Source organism: Plectropomus leopardus, chromosome 18 (genome assembly GCF_008729295.1).
Source record: "Plectropomus leopardus isolate mb chromosome 18, YSFRI_Pleo_2.0, whole genome shotgun sequence".
NCBI lineage: Eukaryota > Metazoa > Chordata > Actinopteri > Perciformes > Serranidae > Plectropomus > Plectropomus leopardus.
Genome location: NC_056480.1, coordinates 24,169,848 through 24,187,834, shown reverse-complemented (window position 1 = coordinate 24,187,834; position 17,987 = coordinate 24,169,848). Strand labels below are relative to the sequence as shown.

General features: G+C 39.7%; 2 protein-coding genes across 2 annotated transcripts in view; one reads left to right on the top strand and one right to left on the bottom strand.

The window, feature by feature from the left end:
* Positions 1-454: 454 nt before the first annotated feature.
* serinc2 (serine incorporator 2) lies at positions 455-8,649 on the bottom strand. The gene is made up of 10 exons (XM_042506530.1): positions 8,539-8,649; positions 6,072-6,233; positions 5,543-5,730; positions 5,314-5,393; positions 3,868-4,005; positions 3,293-3,462; positions 2,914-3,004; positions 2,616-2,775; positions 1,330-1,539; positions 455-1,241 (listed from the first exon to the last, which is right to left on the bottom strand). The coding sequence occupies exons 1-10, from the start codon at positions 8,575-8,577 to the stop codon at positions 1,103-1,105; spliced, it is 1,377 nt and encodes a 458-aa protein (XP_042362464.1). The 5' UTR covers positions 8,578-8,649; the 3' UTR covers positions 455-1,102.
* A 2,881-nt stretch (positions 8,650-11,530) lies between these two features.
* The window catches only part of pkib (protein kinase (cAMP-dependent, catalytic) inhibitor beta), a 32,375-nt gene continuing 25,918 nt past the window's right edge, over positions 11,531-17,987 (top strand). Inside the window, exon 1 of the mRNA XM_042505925.1 lies at positions 11,531-11,767. The gene's annotated coding sequence lies outside the window, so the exon portion shown is untranslated. The remainder of the gene's footprint in view (positions 11,768-17,987) is intronic.

The window sequence follows — 17,987 nt, the reverse complement described above, 5'->3', positions numbered from 1 at the left end:
AGTAAAATGAAGTGTTGTGTTCAGCCCTCCCTGCTCATGCTGATCTTGTGATGGGGGAAAAACACATTCCCTCTGCACTACTTGCCAAATGTGTGTGTGTGTGTGTGTGTGTGTGTGTGTGTGTGTGTGTGTGTGTGTGTGTGTGTGTGTGTGTGTGTGTGTGTGAGTGTGGGGAGATCCTGCATCGAAGGAGCACAATAAATCACACTTTAGCAGGATCATGTGATTAATGCAGGGAGGGCGGTGAAGCATTTGGAAATCCCTGCTGCAGACTTGATGACATTGGGTTTGCAGTTTCAGGAGATAATGTGGGCCGAATGAGCAAAATGTAAAAACAAACAGTTTACAACACGTGTCCAAACACATTTGCATCATGAAATCTAGCCCGCATAGGTAGTCAAACATGATGGAGAACAGCCCCATCTACAGGACAGAAATGTTGCCTATACTTTGATTAAAAGGGAGAAAGTGTCAACTTTATTGATTATAATGAAAAGGGAACATTCAGTATATCAAGGAAGCAACTTCACACCAGAGACTGAATGTCTTAAAATTCAAAGATATCAAAAAATGGCCCTCCTGAATAGCTTGTGTGCAAAACATAGTAAGGCACTCTTGTTATAAAATCAGGCGACAGAACAAAGCTGTGTCTTAAAAAATGCTTAACTAGAAAAAGTTAATCTGAAAAATTGTAACAATTTTCCACAAAATCAGACTGAAAGTTAGCACAAATAACTAACATAAATGTAGTCAAAACATCAATTCCCTTAAAGGTTCATTTGGTATTGTCCTATTAAAGGCATGTAGTGCTCTCAGTTAGAATATCTGTAAAAGTAAAGGAAAAAAATATAAAACAACAACCTGAGCTGGAAAAACTGGAATGTGTGACTGAAGCTCAACTCAAACAATCCTATGTTCCTGCAAAACTGCAATTTTCAACTTGAACGATGAAAATCAACAATACACAAGACCTTTTCATTCTCCAATTTTAAATGTGGAGTTGCAAGCAAGTCAAACAACCAATCTGAAGCTAAAGCTATCTTTCTTTCAGGTGCAAATAGCAAGAGGCTGGTGGCCGAATGTTGACTGACTTCACCGTATTTTAGCTGAAGTCTCTGTCGGGGAGAACCAGCGGGGCCACCAGGGTCCAGAGGTAGATCGCCAAGCCGAGCCAGCTGGAGCAGATCTTCACCCACACGGCCTGCATGGCGCTCTGCATGGTCTGGTAGTTTGAGTCGGGCCTGATGAGACAAAGTAAAATCAGAGAGGAGTCAGTTTTGCGAGAAGTCTGAAGGAGTTAGCGGAAAATAAGAGATGACAGATACTTACTTGTACCAGTTGGTGAGGGTCATCATGATGTAGAGGGAGGCCAGGAAGAGGCTGAAGTGGAAGAAGGAGTAGCTGTAGGTGACTCCGTCCTCCTCGTTGTCCACGGCCCGTCGGACTCCGTCCTCTTCTGACACCGTGTCGGCGGTCAGACCCTGGCCCTCCTCAGTCTGCATCAGCTTGTTCACCTGGGTGTTGTTGGAGGAGCGGATACTGCGGCGGGGCGAGAGCGCGACATGTTATGTCAACGTACATTGAAAATACACGTTATACAAGCAGACAAAGTCAACGACCTCCTTGTTCTGCTGAGGATTTCTTCTTAACTCTTTAATACCTGAAAGATCACTCTGCTGAATCTGTATGCCTAAGCAAACTGTTTTAATTTCTTCCAAAAATAAGAGGAAAAAAAGGCAATGAGCAGTTTGGCAAGAAGTTTTCCACAAATGGCAAGTAATTAATAGACTTAGAAAATAATTTTTAAATAGCGAGAGAAAAAAATAGGAAAGAGCTAGGGAAAAATAAAATTTATAAAGATCATAATTACATATTTAAAATTACGTTGCATAATTATTATAATTTTAAAGTATTTTTTTTAAGTTAAGATGTTGTTGTTTTTTAAATGCTCATTTTCTTTTTGTTTCCTTATTTTAAACTAATATTCAGGTGATTTACATGTATTTTTCACTAATTCCTTGGTATGTTGGGGGGTAAATTCTCCTTCCGTTGCTCATTGCCTTATTCCTATGTTTTTGAATGAAATCAAGCCAATTTGCTCAGATTTTAAAGTGTTAACAAAGACACTGTTTCTGTGTTTCCAGTTTAAACCTCATTGTAGATGTTTCTGTCTACTTACGGTCCTTCTTTACGCTGCGGGAGGTGTGGTCGACTGGAGTATAAAAAATGCGTTAAAGGGAAAGTTCAGGATTTTTGAAGTGGGGTTGCTTATTTGGACCCTTCTCTTAATTTTTAATAAATTGGTTGTTTTTCCCTGCTTATATTATCTTACTTTGTGTTGCCAAAGTTAAGCAATTTCGATATTCATCAAATTTAAACAATTTCCATATAAGCTTTTCTTTTCAGTCATCTTCTATGACTGTACTGAGAGAGGCAGTATGCTAAACTCAACTCACACCTTCTAAGGGTGGTTTCTGACACCAGGAAAAAGACACGACTTGCAGTCAGTGATTAATGTAGAAATTAAATGTGTTATTTAAAAAACAAGTGTTCTTGTAATGGTAAATCATCATGACCACATGAAACCTAAATGACGGCAATAACAGTTAAAATACCTGGCGTAAAGAGTGCAGAACAAGAAAATGATCAGTCCCACGATGCCCTGTGCATCCCACCACTGGACGTTTCCGGGGGCTGCGGTAGGAAGAGGTCCTGGTGGAGGAGTTGGACTGCTGGGCTGGACCAGACTCAACAGACTGGGGTTACACTTCCGGTCTGAGGGCAAAAACACACACATAGTAATAATTACAACTGCAGGAGCGTGTTTGTTTCCCTTTATACTCCTTCCCAAAGTCAGTTATCCAAATTCCATATAAAAGGCAGTGTGCTGTGACCAACATTCACCAGACTTACTGGGGTTGTTGCTCATGGCTGACCAGGTGACGTACATGGTGTAGAGGGAGATAATGGAGGCCTGGAGCAGGCCGGAGCTGGGCTGAGCCTCCTGTGGAGACATGGCATCGGATGAGTCAGAAAATAAATCATTGTCCCAGTAAAACAAAACTCTTCTTTGTCCTTGTGCACAGAGATAACAAGAGGTCACGGCTAGGACGAAAGGTAATTCTATATGAGCCTGTCTTTTAGATTCAGCATCAGACTGCAGTTATCCTCATTTCTTGCTAACATACATAGTTCCTTAGTAGAGTATTATACATGAGGAAGTAGGGCACACATATCAACATGTAGTAGCTTCAGTCCATAAATATTCACCCTAAAATTTGTCTTAAATTACCTGAACTTTGGGCAGAACAGCCACGATGGACACAATGATGCAGAAGATGAAGTTGAGGCTGATGAAGACTTTGTGCTCGGTGCAGTCGTCAGGTTGGGTATAAAAGATGTAGAAAAGCACGACAGCAGTGAAAGCCAAGGCGAAGTGAATGATGGTGAAGGACAGCAGAGCTGCGAGAAAACAAAGAGGAACATCATTAACCCTCAGGGCCCGCTTCAATATGACACACATTCATATTGCACTACACATAAAATGAGCTTTTCAAAATAACGCTATAAAAAATAATATACGTTAATAATGACTGATGTTGAATGATTTTCTACTTTCATTGAGTTTTTTTTTAACCAACATATGTCCTAATCAAGTATAGCAAATATTCATTACTTTTTTGATTTTGACCCTTTAAATGCCAAGTATTTGTCATGATGCCACAATGATTTTGGGTGGAAAAAAAACACAAAATGAATTATTTTCAATATACAACATGCAAATAGGTTTTGGGTTTTTTTTTGTTGTTTTTGTTAAAATGCAGATACCACTCATCAAAAGCCCAAAGGAGTAGGTTTCCCTTCTACCTGCAAACCAGCACTTTGTGTTTCCATTCTCTGCCTTCTCCAGCCACGACTGGTTCCAGGAATGGGCGAAGTCCACCAGCAGGATGAGCTGGATGATGATGAAGATGAAAGAGCCCACGGCGCCAAAGTAATACCACACTGAGACCAGACAGAAATGGATTTGGAACATTTGTTTAGAAGGTTATTAGGCTATGCCAAGACGGAAGCATTCATTTACAGTACTAAACCATAAAGCAGGAGACTATCAGTGCAGCATGTATCAATGAAGTGCAACACTTACATATAAACTGATTCTAGCGTGTGTGTGTGTGTGGCCAACATGTGTAAGCCAACATACCCTTACTAAATCAGCACAAGCCTTTACCCTCAAAAACAGGTTGGAGGTTAGCTTTCAAAATTTCAAGGTCCAGTTTGCAGGATTTAAGGGCATCAACAGGCAGAAATGGTATAAAACATTAATGACTATGTTTTTTTTTGTGTTCATAGTAACCAGAAACTAAGAATTGTTGTGTCTCTGTTACCTTAGAACAAGCCGTTCACATCTATACACAAAGATGTCTTTTTCCACGGAGTCCACCTTGTGTTTGCTACAGAAGCCCTGAATGGACAAATTAAACACATGGCTCTAGATAGGGCCATTTGGCTCTAGATAGGGCCATTTGCATATTCGCGCCATCAGATTAAGTTTTTAAGGATTTAGTGTCATGTAGCAGTGAACTTGAGGAACTGAAACTTCTTCCATTTTTCAAGTGTGTGGAAGAACTACGGTTGCTGACGTGAAAACATAATAATGCAAACGGCCCCGTATAAAGCCAGCATTTGGTTTGTTTGTTCCATAGACTGACCATTCCCCCAGAAAGCAACTTTTCAATCTCTGTCGCCCCCTGGTGCCTGGCTGCAGTATTTGTCATAAAGCCCTCCCCTCAAAAACTCAAAGTACACACCAGATTTTTCCCCGCTGTGTTGTAAAAATGTAAAAATATATGTGCTTGCATTCAGTGGGGCTGCTTGCGGTTGAACTCCCTATGTAGACATAAAAGACTCTTTCAAAGGCACAAGAAACACAACAACTCATAGGTGTTCATATGCTAAATGAAAACACAGTTATGAATATAATGTACCATTTCTAATCAATGGATGCCCTTAAATCCTACACACTAGACCTTTAGACAGAAAGAGCAGCAAAACTAAGAAAGTATATATAGCCAACTTTTAGTTCTTCACAGGTGAGAATACTCAGTGGTACAAACATATTTTGGAGAACAATCGAGGTCCAATACCAAGCCCTAATTGTGACTAAAGAGTCTCAGCTTTGCTTGAACCGAGCTTATTTCTTATTTCTCTGAAGCTGTGTGAGGTGCCGGAGTGTTTGCGGGGAAAAAAAACTTGACAACAAAGAAAGTGCAACACCTAAAAAAACACTAATAATAGATTTAGGGTTCATACCTGTATGAAAGATGCCATTTGGAATGAAGAAAGCTCCCACAGTTATGCCAACCAGCAGCAGGAACTTGAAGAACCAGAAACTGAGAGGAAAAAAGTAAAGTTATTCTAAAAGAACCATCATGTTTTTCTCTTCATCTTAAAGGTGCAGTCCCAACATTTGTCCAGCAGAGTGCAGTACGCCTTCATCCTACAGGACTGTGGTGCTGAGGCTGCAATGCACAGTACGAACCCATTTTGGATGGCGGCTCGGGGGTCCTTGCTGCTGCGCACGCGGATCATGATGATGGAGAAGAGGAAGAAGAAGCAGGCCATGGCGAAGCACATGCGGTACACTGACTTGTAGCCGACGATGATGTCACAGTTCACCTTGTTCTCGATGCCAGGTATCGCTGTACCACCAAGACAGAAACCTGGAATCTGACAGTGTGCAGCACGCAAAAGGACATGATGTGTGAGGATTAAACTGGGTCAGCTGGAAGCCTTTATGAATTTGGATGATCTTAAAAAAATCTGGGTCTTTTAAGTTGAAAAATAAACATTAATCCAAGCATCCTGTCGAGCAGCTCTACAGTATCACTGTTGCTGGGTTACGGCCTTATGAAACTAATTTGAATTATTTTTCTATTTTTTTCTTGAAATGACATGTGGGCTGAGAAAACTCAAAGATGCTCTTGCCTTATGAAACGATTAAAGGTGGCTTATGTAACAGCCCAGTGAGGCCCATTACATTGGATCTAATCTAGTCTCATGTCATGTACCTTTTTAAGATGTTCCTCCATGCCGGGGAGAATCATAATGACAGACACCAGAGTCCCGAGCAGCAGGAGGAAGGAGAAGGCCAGCCGGCTCACGGTGGAGTTGTACGTTGACGGGCAGCATGATGACAGGAGGCAGGAGGCCGAGCCGCACAAACAGGACGCCTGGAGAAGGGTCGGGGGGGACAATTAGCTGGGCGTCCATACAGATTCATATATTTTATTAAACTCAAGGACAGGGGTGGGATAATCAGAGTAATGCATGCATGGCTTGCGATGACTGCAGCAGGGAGAAAAAAAACAAACAAAAAACACTGCTGTCAGGGCAACCATCTTTCTCTTCCTTCTGCACGCTTCCAGGAAAGCAAAGACAAATGTTGATTTACAGCGGCAGTAATCAGGCCTGTGATTAGAGCTGCCATCGTGACAAAGCTCTCCCTCTGTGTTTCTCATCCAGTGCCGTGGACAGGATCACCGAGGATTCCTGCGTGATTCAGACTGCTGAGAGTTGTGTGAAGCACTGAGGCGGAGAAATATGCACCAAAGTACACAGAGTACACACAGGCCTTTGGTGTAAACATGGCGGCCGTGATGAGAAGAATCCAGTTTCCATGGTTCAGACTTGCCTTACTGCCTCGGCAACCAATGGCTCTTAAAAGTAACCCTAAAAATAACGAATAAAAACAGCCATAGGAGAACTACACAAAACAAAACTCCAAGTTTACATGTGAAAACATGTAAAAAAAAAAAAAAAAAAAACCTCACTGATACCACAGGATATTAAAAATAACAGTGAAGATTATTAAAATAAAATGCAGATACAGATAATCGGCAAAGAAAATCCAAAATATATGAGTTTGTCATATCGGCAGAAATCAGCATTTTGGCTGATTGCAATATTTCATTCTAGAGCCAATATCAGCTGATACCGATGATGTGCAACGACAATTATCATGCATCCCCGTTGCATATCAAACCTAAATACTCATCTGGCACAATACATTGTGTTCGTAGTGCAGAGTATCAAAAACAGTCAAGCACAGAAGCTGCTGTCTAATGATTGCTGATTTAAAAGAATCAGAATTGTGCCGATTCATTTGTACAGCAACTTTAGGTATGGCTTTTTGTGTTTTGACAATTAAAGGAGCAATCTGAAGGATTTAGTGCCTCCTGGAGGTGAAGATTTCAGATTACAAACAGCTGAAACTTTACTGAAAGCTAAATCATCAACAAACGAGCCAGGTGATTAAAACCAGTTAGAATAGACAGAAAATGTCAAAATGAAAACAAATCTCTCAGAATGGATCTGAATTAGATCTGCCTTCTTGTGGGAAAACTTACAGCTTCCTCACGCACTTTCATTTTTATTATTGACCTTCGTGAACCGAGGAGTCGTCAGTGTCTTGTATTTTCCCACTGTGTGTGAAATGACAATAACCTTGTTGTGAATGTGTTTGGAGCCTTTCAGGTAAATTTTACCCAAAATCAGCAGTCACACCTTAAATAATAGCCTGCTCGCAGAGGTGCATACTACTACTGAGTGTTCTGTTTTTTTCTCCTTCTTTTTTTTTCAGTTTCTATAAGGATTTGTTTTTTCAAAATAAAATAAAATCACACATATACACTGGGGTTCTACGTTGTTAAAAAAAACGCCGAAAAAGTCCAATAAGGGTAAATACACAACAAGAGGATCGCATATAAATCAATGTAAGAACGATTATAATGGCCATAACAACGGCAGAGAAACAAAACAGCGGCGCCTCCTCCAGAGGGGGTGACCTCAGAGCCTGAGAAAAACCCGGAAACTGCGCCGTTTAGGAAAACACCTGACGTCGTGTGACAGACGGCGTTACATTTTGTTCATAATACTCGTTGGCTGCGGTCATAACAAAACGTGAACAGATGAATTTGCCCCATAAGTTAACTGTAAATAAAGTCAAAGGTCAAAAATGAAGCCCCTGCTGCTCTCAGACCACCAGCGACAAGAAATCTGCTTTTCGCTGCTACCTTGACGTCGTTTTGATATAACATTTTGTAAAATACATCTATTCGGTCGAAAAGTTAGGTTAAACCGGACAAAACGTTCAACTTTCAACGCGGTATAAACTTGACGTGTTTAAATGCTCTGCTCGTTTCATTTAATAACTTTCCAACGGCGGACACATTTCAGATTCATGTAATGTTACCTGTTATTGTTAGTTAGTTTACCCGATTCTACATAAGTATGCCACATTTTAAAAGTAACTACTCTTCAACTATCCACAATGAATATAATTTTACTAAAGACAGCGTTAAGTCAACGGTAAAACATCATGCTTTAATGGTTACTTCCACAAGACGCTGCATGGACATCATAACGCAATGTTTTCTTGGCTCAACAACGCGCAGCTAAATTAGCCAAGAAGTTGTATAAAATAATAAGTGTACGCGTATCCTGAAGCAAAGTCACAACTGATAAATGTTTACTTACACAACTGGCGAGGGAACCCACTGCCAAACAAGCACCCATGGTGTTTTAATTCGCAAGTCCGATACAAGTCGTCAAAGCTTACAAAAGTTCAGGAAGAAACTGTCGAGTCAAAATGGCGGTGTCAAGTACTTTAAAAAGAATAGACGGAAATCCGCCCATTTTCTTCAAAATAAAAGCTTTTTGTCGTGTATACATTGTAGTGTGCACAATATGACATCATTTCAGTTTGTTCATTTCTACATTTTGAGGGTTTATGTCCATCAACGAATTCGTGGCGTATATTGAAAGTTACTGCTGTAGACACCATGCATGTTGATGTGCCCACTTTTATTTTTTACAGCATATTCGCTCTACTTCCGTAGATACTTCAATTATCTGGGTAAATTCGGAATAAATAATCAGTGAGTTAATTTACGGGGTTAATAACATTGCTTTCTGTAATCTAAAACCCAAAATATGATTGAGTGACTGAGTCCTCACTACTGAGTTTTGACCAGTTGGATGTTAATGTGATAAAGAGAAACTCTGCATGCAGCTTATAGCCCTAACATTTACCACCCCAACACGGAATTTATTATCAGTGAGCAATTTAACAACACGACACAAAAAAAGTTGTAAAAAAAAAAAAAGTTGTAAAAATAAATAAATAAATTAAAAAACAAACCTGAAAATCGAAAAATACCTACTAATTAGTAAACTTAAAAAACAAGAACAAAAAAAACAAGAAAATAACACAAGAAAGCTAAATAAATAATGTATAGTTTTTTTCATAGATATTGATTAACCTCCTCCTTTTTTAAACTTATTTTCAAGCCATTTTCTTCATCACTTTTTACTTATTTCTTCCAATTTGTGAGCAATTTCGTTCCAAGGTGGTCATTCACTCGATCCTTTATATGAATACATATAGAATAAAACATCAGAATGCTAAACGAGTGTACAAAACATAGGTGAAGCAAAAGTGAAGCAAAACAGAAAAGAATATGTGGAGGGGGGAAAAAAGATAAATATGATATCTCTGGGCTGTCATTACATTGACAGTCTCACTGTTCTAGGGGAGAGCTTTTTTTCCTAAGAAGAGTTTACTGTAAATGAACATAAATAATTCAGTGGATTGTATAATTATGTCTTTAATAACTACTGAGCTCCAAAGAAGAGAGGAAAAACATAATCTATAATGACATCATGTGATATGTTAACCAACTATCAGAATAAGGATGGCATAGGTGTGCACCATCACAGATTTTCAATGTACAAGAGAATCAAGTTATTTCATAATTAAAGAAAAAAACATATGATAACCACACATAGAACCTAAACTAATAATTGTGATGTGTTTAATCATATTTGTATTTTTTACACTAAAGGGAAATCACAGGGGAACACATTATTAGCTTACACATGCAATATGGCCATTGCAAAAACACTGTAAAGCATGATTATATTGCAACATATAAAAGCAAATAGGAATAATACTATTAACTTTCACCACAAGTAGCAAGCACTAAGTAAACAGTTGTGACATTAAAGGTCAGACAGTGAGTTTAAAGCAGCAGGAGGCAAACCTCCATCTGTTTGTGTCTGACCTTCAGAGATACAGTGAAGGTGTTCACCTGGAAATAATTAGGGCAAAGATAAAGCTTCTCCTCACCTTCTGTTTGTTTGTGGAGCCTGATATTAGTTAAAGGGACCAACATTTGCTTCTTTATCTTTGATACTATTATCAATAGGCTGCAATATAATCCTTCTTACTGTCCTGTGGTTTACTGGGACGTGTTTCACATGTGTATCAGTGGTATCAGTTGGTCTGCTACATTGTAGATGTAGTTCATATCATTTACTAAGATAAATAAAACAAAATACTGAGAATGCCAAAAAGCCTATAGACTGAAATCATTGCAGCTTTTGATGAGAACAGTTAACCTTTCTATCCACTGTTTTTCTGTTTCTATAAAAGGTGCTAGTATGTACAATACAAGTGCCTTTAAGTTAGCTTTATTATCTGCATGTTAAGAATGTGCAGCAAGAATAGGTAAAACAAAATACTTATATAACCTGTTGTAGGGCTGACGACAGATTACAGAGTGATTGTATTATATCAAACTTCAGGTGGAAAGGCGATTCCATTTCGTAATATTTGAGGTGCGCCCCTCAGTGAGAAAAAACAATGGTACAAACCTTTGAGCGCCAGCGGCAAGATAAAACGCCGAGAGTTAAACAGGAAACGGCACCAATCTAACTTCAAAATAAAACCAAATATTTGTTAATCGCAATAAAAAAAATCTTGCACAGTCACTCTCTACTGCAACACTTTCTACATCTACACGATCATTTTGATAATGAAAATCACAATTGCACCATTAAATACGCAACACTAACAAAAAGCTATAATCTAAATTGAACTGAACAAGTGAAATGAAAACGTTTGTAAAATTGTATTTCTTGAAGCACTACACTGTATTATGGCCATAAACGAATGTCATTTTAAGTTAACAGTTTGAGATTCAGGTCAGACAGAAAAGCCTCTTTTTAGGGCCATGGGGCAAGACAATGTTTTAAATATTAAGCATTACAAAAGCTAATTTATTTTTATATCAATATATCCTGTCGGTCTGAGCAACATATTGCCATCACTCATTATTATATTATTATATTCATTATTATTATTATTATTATTATTATTATTTATTAGTTGTAGTAGTATTAGTAGCAGCAGTGGTGCTATTTATTTATTTATTTTTGCTGTAACTGTTTCATTTGTGGAATAATTTTCCTTTCAAAATCTATATTCTATTGTGTATGTTCTGTGTATATTCTGACGCAATTTTTTTCTAGAATATTCTAATTTTCTGGTCATAATCAAAGCAGTTTTCTCTCTTCTCTACTTAGACAGCTGCTCTGCTTTTACTTTGAAGGCCTTATCCCTTCTCTTCCTGTATCTTCCGCTGTAAGCGTGCGCACCTGACGCTCCTCCCTGTTGCTGCTGGGAATGAGCCCACAGTGAAGTGCTGGGCTGACCGTGTGCTGTCAGCGCGGTGTTGTCCAACACTCCGCCGCGGGTCCAGCGGTGTCAGCGGTAATGAAGCAGTGTAATGTGTCGCAGCAGACGGACCCCCTGACACTACACACTTACTCTTCTTCGTCCCTGCAGAAGATGGTGGCTGGCGGCTAGCTCCAACTTCGGACTCCGTGGCTTTTTTTCCCCGGCGAAGCGCGCTGAAATCAGTTGGTGAGTGTCCGTCGTTGCGCACATACACCGTCACCTGCTCTGCTCCACAGGTAGGACATTAGACTGGCGTCTGCTTCCGATAAACCTTTAAAAAACAGTCCGAGGAACGAGTGCTCGAGAACAAGCTGTTTCAAAACAGATTACACAGGGGAATCAGTGAGGCTGGGGCCACTATGTTCTTTGAAACTGACACTTAAAAACACATCTGAACAAAAAGGAGCTGAAACCGCAAATTCCTCATGTGACTCGCTTATCTGCTAATACCAATCATAGACTATCTATTAAAAATTAACAATTGTAAATGTCAAAAACAGCAGGCACATTAAACTCCAGCAGCCTACCTGTCACATCCATATCGGCTTGCAGCATTGTGTGTATCAGCTGTTTAAATGAAAAGCCCACAGGCTCCCTACAGAGAGCTCTATGGCAGATTTGGTTCAACAAAAGGTACTCAAAGTGTGACCTTCAGAGCATGATCATGATGAAGTGAACTGTGAGGTAAAAACCACTCTAAGAATTTAGCAGTCTGAATCCAATACTTCATATTTTCTGTTAAAATTACATAGAATAATATGTTAGGGAGTGTTCTTTATTAATCATCTTTATCAGATTAAGGGGTGGCTGGGGTTTGACTCCCCCCCCCCTCTCTAAAGCTACAATTATTTTCCCATGAGCCTCTCTGAGTGGCTTGGGGAAAGTGCATGACCCTTCAGCTCGCATAAATTAGTTGTTAGATTTTAAAGCTCACCCACTGATGTTTGAAAGTTAAAAGTTGAATAAGATAAAGCAAATGGTAATTTTTGGCATTTTTTTTTTAATGAGACATTGATTTGATCAAGTGATTTGACTGAAATATCAGTATTTAAAGGTCAGATTTTTATAAAATTTCAATTTATTTATTTTTTTATGACAAAAGCTTTCATTCTATGAAATGTGTCCAAGCACTGGGGAATGTGAAAATCCTCCAGTAATGTCCATTTTTACAACTTTTGGCTATGATAAACTGTGTGTTTAGCCCTTCATGTCCTTATCCTTGTAGGAGTTCATCTCTTCTTATACAGATAAGTGGCAGTTCCACCAAAGGCCTGTGAGTAAGCCTCAGTCTTCATGCTTTTGTGAAAGATGCGCAGATAATGTTTTTTTATTTTTCATTAGGAATTTAAAGCCCTTTTAGGGCGTCTGACTCTGAGTAGTTGTTATAATCATCATCAATGTGATACACAGTGTCAAGTAAGGGAAATGAAGTCTGAGTCTGCTGCTGGCGTACCAGCAGCTCCTCCCTGTTTTTAATATTCACTTTAGCTCCCTGGCACTTCCTTTAATTTTATGATTTCACCCTGTGTTAATTACATTTCCATGAGGTCATTTCTGAAAATCAGACTCATTTCTTGGTCTCAGTTCAGTGGCTGGCCGCTGTGGTGCCTTTGCGCTGCTATGCAGTGATCACCTGTCAATCAAACAGTGTGAGCAGTATACTAGGGCTTTTACATTATTTCTGTTTTTCTCGTGTCTGTGTGTATGATGCTGTTTTTGTGTGTCTTGGCCAGCATGGCTGACCTGTCTTACAGGTCAGCCATGCTGGCTCTCACTGTCCATGCAAACCAAGGAGTTCGTTTGTTTATTCTAAAAAAATGTAAAAAAAAATTATTAGAAGGGGGAATGTAAAAGCTTTTATAACAGGCTATAGGTTGACTCAACTGAAAAAAAGTTTTAAATTTAAATTTAATTTAATTTAAGTCAGTCAATTTATTAATTTACATCAATTAGATTTAGACTGTAATGCCATTCAGTATAATAAAGCTGCATTAAATGGGCATTTCTTTTGATGTGTTTTTCGGTCATTTGGTGGCAGCAGAACAAGCTGTAAACCATAGACTGTATAAAATAATGAATGTAGCCACAGTGATGTCACCCTCATGCGAGGTGCTAGCTTAGCTTGCACGGTAGCCTACATTCACAGCTAGGGTTAACAGTGATAATACTAATGCTAATTGTTAAATTTGCTAGCAAAAACAAACATCAAAATGTTTAGAGGGTCTTTCAGTCCGACCCAACACTGAGCAATACTTACAAGTGACCAAAAAGTTAAAATTAACTTTCAATTCAATTGAAGACATACTAAAATAGCAACAGTTACAGCTATGCTTAAACTTTGTAAATCTGGGGTTACGCTACAGTTACGTTTACCTAACCAACGTTGTTGCAGTGCTCGTAACTTGAAAACGGACCACACCTACATGTTATAAATGGTCCTGGCCCCACTAATGCATGAATCTAAACCCTAATGACATTTATACGGCTAGTTATATAAAAATTCCCTCCTGGTGTTGTCAGGAATGGGTAAATTAACTATAGAGAGCAAAACCATTTTTGTACCAGGCTGTAAACATGTTGATTTCTGCTGTAAAGTTAGGCATTTTAACATGGAAGTCTATGGGGTTTGGAGCCAGCCCCAAGTGGCCATTAGAGGAACTGCAGCTTTTCTCACATCTGTGTTGGCTTCGTTTTTCAGCCCTGGAGGTTGATGCTTGCTATCAACACAACAGTGGCTTACTGTTTTATCACCTTATGAAGTTATAATGGCAAACGTGTGTGCAAATAGTTGCTTATTTACACATCAGTCAGACCTGGAGCAACATTAGCATTCATTTGAAGTCATGTGTCAGGCCACCTGAAGAGTAGTAGTCCATCATTCAATTTTGTTTTAGTCTTGTTTTGGTTTCCACCAAGCCCTGAGAAAAATGCTAAATGCTAACTCCTGCTGGAAAAGAGTCTAATAGAAGCAGCGAGTAGATCCAAACATCAAGCTAAAAGAGGCTAAAAGCATCAAAGAGCTGAAGGGAACTGTGGAGTTGGCTGATAATTTCATAATTGTCACTTTTCACATGATTCATTCATTGCATTCATGCAGCTTTAAGTTGACCTACAATATGATATAAATGAATATAAGAATGTTAGATAAACAGTGACCTAAATGTCTCTGAGGATGGCAGACTACAATGTATAATGATGGTGCGAGGGGGGGCAGGGGGGGCAGTTGTAGTCAGATTCAAACTCCATTAGTTAGTATTTTTTCTTGGGAAGTAAAGGAACTTTGCTCACACTGCTGTCGCTGTTCTGTCACAGCTGTGTGAATCATCTGACTTCCTATCATCTGTTCTCCTTCCGCATTCTGCTCTTTCTTGGAAATCAGGCTGCATGTCACTGTGCGTTAACGCAGGCCATAACAGACAGATGATGACATCACACTGGTTGTGCTCACCCACCAATTTCTGATTGTGCAGTCCCAGAGGTGGCAGCCTTTATCGCAAACCTCCTAAACAGCCTCGGGCAGCTTTACTTTTATCGTTCACAAGGAACAAAGGGCGCCACTGCAGCCAGTGAACATGTAGCTGCTTTGCCTATCAAATCTCTTTAATCTCCAGTGGCCTTGTCATTACTGAGCAGCTTATCTTCATCCCCTGTCTAAAAGTTTCGCTCGTGAAAGAGCCATTAAGCAGACACATAAATAGACTTTGATCATTTGTGTGATACAGGTATTTCTGGTAAGCTATACCTTGAAAACTTCATTTCTGTCAGTTATTTGTCTCCAGACCTGCTTCCTATTCTCCTTGTCTTTTGGTTATACAGCCTCGGGATGATTTTTTTTTAAAAATATATTTTCAAGTCAGTGAACATCCAAATAACTGCTCCAGGTGCTGAATCAACAACAAAAAGAAGGCAAACGTAACATAAAAGACCTGCCCAGTGTACTGATACCACACAGTAAATTTAATTTTACAGATACAGTGCAGATCAGTTACAATCAACCCAACCGGAGCTATGTAAGCCAAATTAAAAATGATGTCATCTTTGTGTGCTTGGATGATGTATCGAGAAAAATCTGGTGTCAGTCCCATTACACCAAGCTCCCAGGAACAGCACTAGCTGGGCTTTAAAGCCAGTTTTTTTACTGCCTGAAAGTTTAATTACACTGTCACGTCATGGCCTTGGGCCCAAAATTTTTTTTTCCCACAAGTCGTCACACAGCCCGCATGAAATGAATCATTTCATTATCATAATTTGATCTATTCAATCCAGTAACATTTTCAAAGTCTAGATGAGCCTCAAGATTAAATCTTTCAATCCACATTTGAGTTAGCGGAGCACTAAACTGGGTGTTAGCTGTTTGGACAGCAGAAGTTAGTCAGTCAGTCGTGTTCAGCTTCCTAAGTCACTAGTGCGTGTGCTTTAAGGCCCTCATGATACTGAAGATCTGGATAATTTCATACCATGGAAATAGAGCAAATTTGGCTTCAAGCTCCACCAAGCAGCAGTCATAGGAATGAACAGGGTTCCACCTCGAATGCTGTATCCAGGTCCCTTGATATATCCATGTGTCACTTCTCATAGAGAAACCCAGTAATGAATGCAAAAACCTGGAAATCCGTTCGCTTGTCTTAAAGTCAGTGTGTTTCTTGAATGGGTTTTGGGGTAGAAGTAATAAAAATAAGGTCTATGATTAACACTAGTTGAAGAGACTTTCATGTTTTGTACTAAAATATATCAGTATGTATCCACTCTCAAACTGTGAAGCATTTATGCGTCTTACGGAAGCTCACCTCAGCTAGCGTCTGAGCTGATATTAGCAAGCAACAACAACAACACTGTTTTTACAATACATCCATGTACTGCATGGCAACGTAGCTATTGGTTAACTCTAGAGAGAGAGAAAATAGGAAGGAAGTGTGGTGCGTCTGCCGCTGGACACTTCTCAGAAAAACAACCACAACAATTGGGATGTATTTGAGTGAGATTGAGGCTGCCTTACAAGTTGTTGCAAGTCAATTTAAAAGAAATAACCACTCTTAAATGTGCTCCTAGCAACTCCTGCTGCACCTTGTTAACTGAAAATGATTTGGGCGATCGGATACTTCTGACTGATTAGGGCAAATATCAACCTCTCCGAAACATAAAACAACAGGCATGAAAAATCAGCACTGCAGGAATGGCAATTTTGTCTGACTGTCAGGACACAATTTTGCAACTTTAGGACTGTATTTTGTTTCAGTAAAATTCTTGCACTGCAGCTTGTGTTTAGACAGAAATCAGAAGTATGCCTGCTCTTTGATGATGGTTGTGGAAAACCCTGTTTATATCCTTCAAAGTAAGGTATCGTCTTTTGCATTTTTGTATCAGCCCCAAAATTCAGGCAATTTGGCAATAGGCATAAAAAATTTCCCAGCTCCAGAACACTTGTTGGTTTTTATGCATCTGCTGACTGCCATAAAATCACAATTTAAGTCTTAAAAAGTGTGCTTCATTTTTTAAAAGTGTTTCTTGGCAGCAAGATAAACCACAGCCAAGTGTCGCCTGTTACTTACAAATTTACCAACCAGCACTGAATTTAATTCCCATTGATTGCGGCTCTCGCCTCTCTGAGGATGGAAACGGTAATTTGCCAGGCTGAATTCCAGTCATTTATTATTCCTATGTATTGACCACTGACCTATAAGACTTTAGTCAGGGTCGGAGCTTCTTTAAAGCCCATTGCCCTTTACCGTGACCTATGGCTGGCCGCCATTTGGCTACTTTTATCTTCGTTTTATTAAAACATGGAAGTCGATTCTTTGCCCACCTGGGTTTGGAGGACATACAAGACTCCAGACATGTTTCGTAAAGATGTAGAGGATGATAATAGGAACAGAGGGGACCTGTTTCCTCCGAAGCCTTGTTAGACCGCTCTGACCTCAACCTCTCCGTGCCCATTTTCCCAGCAGCCTGAGAGGCAGGGGATGGCAGCATAACTCAATACATTTCCCCCAGCATGCCTCCGCTTGACTCTATGGGAAAGGACTGTGGTTCGTCAATGTCATCTCTCCTGCTGCCAGCCTCTCCGCACTGATTAGATGGGAAGGGAACAGTAGGTGAGATGGGTTGGTTCCTCTGCAGAAACAAAGGGGTTATTGTAATTCCCAAGGCATCCATTCAGTCCACAGATCAGTGACCTTTTCAGTGTATCGGACCACACAATAGAATCAGCAGCTTCGTTTTCCCCCGTAATTACCACATGGAATTCCGTCTGCCCTAGAAACCAGCACGGCATCTCAAAAGGTTTTGTCAGACATCAACCATCTGAAGAGCTCATTCTGTTGATCGGCTAATGGAGGGGCTATGAGAGGGTGAGAGGTGCAACTGCTGTTTTGAATAGCGTTTCAATGGGAACCATCAAATGTGGTTT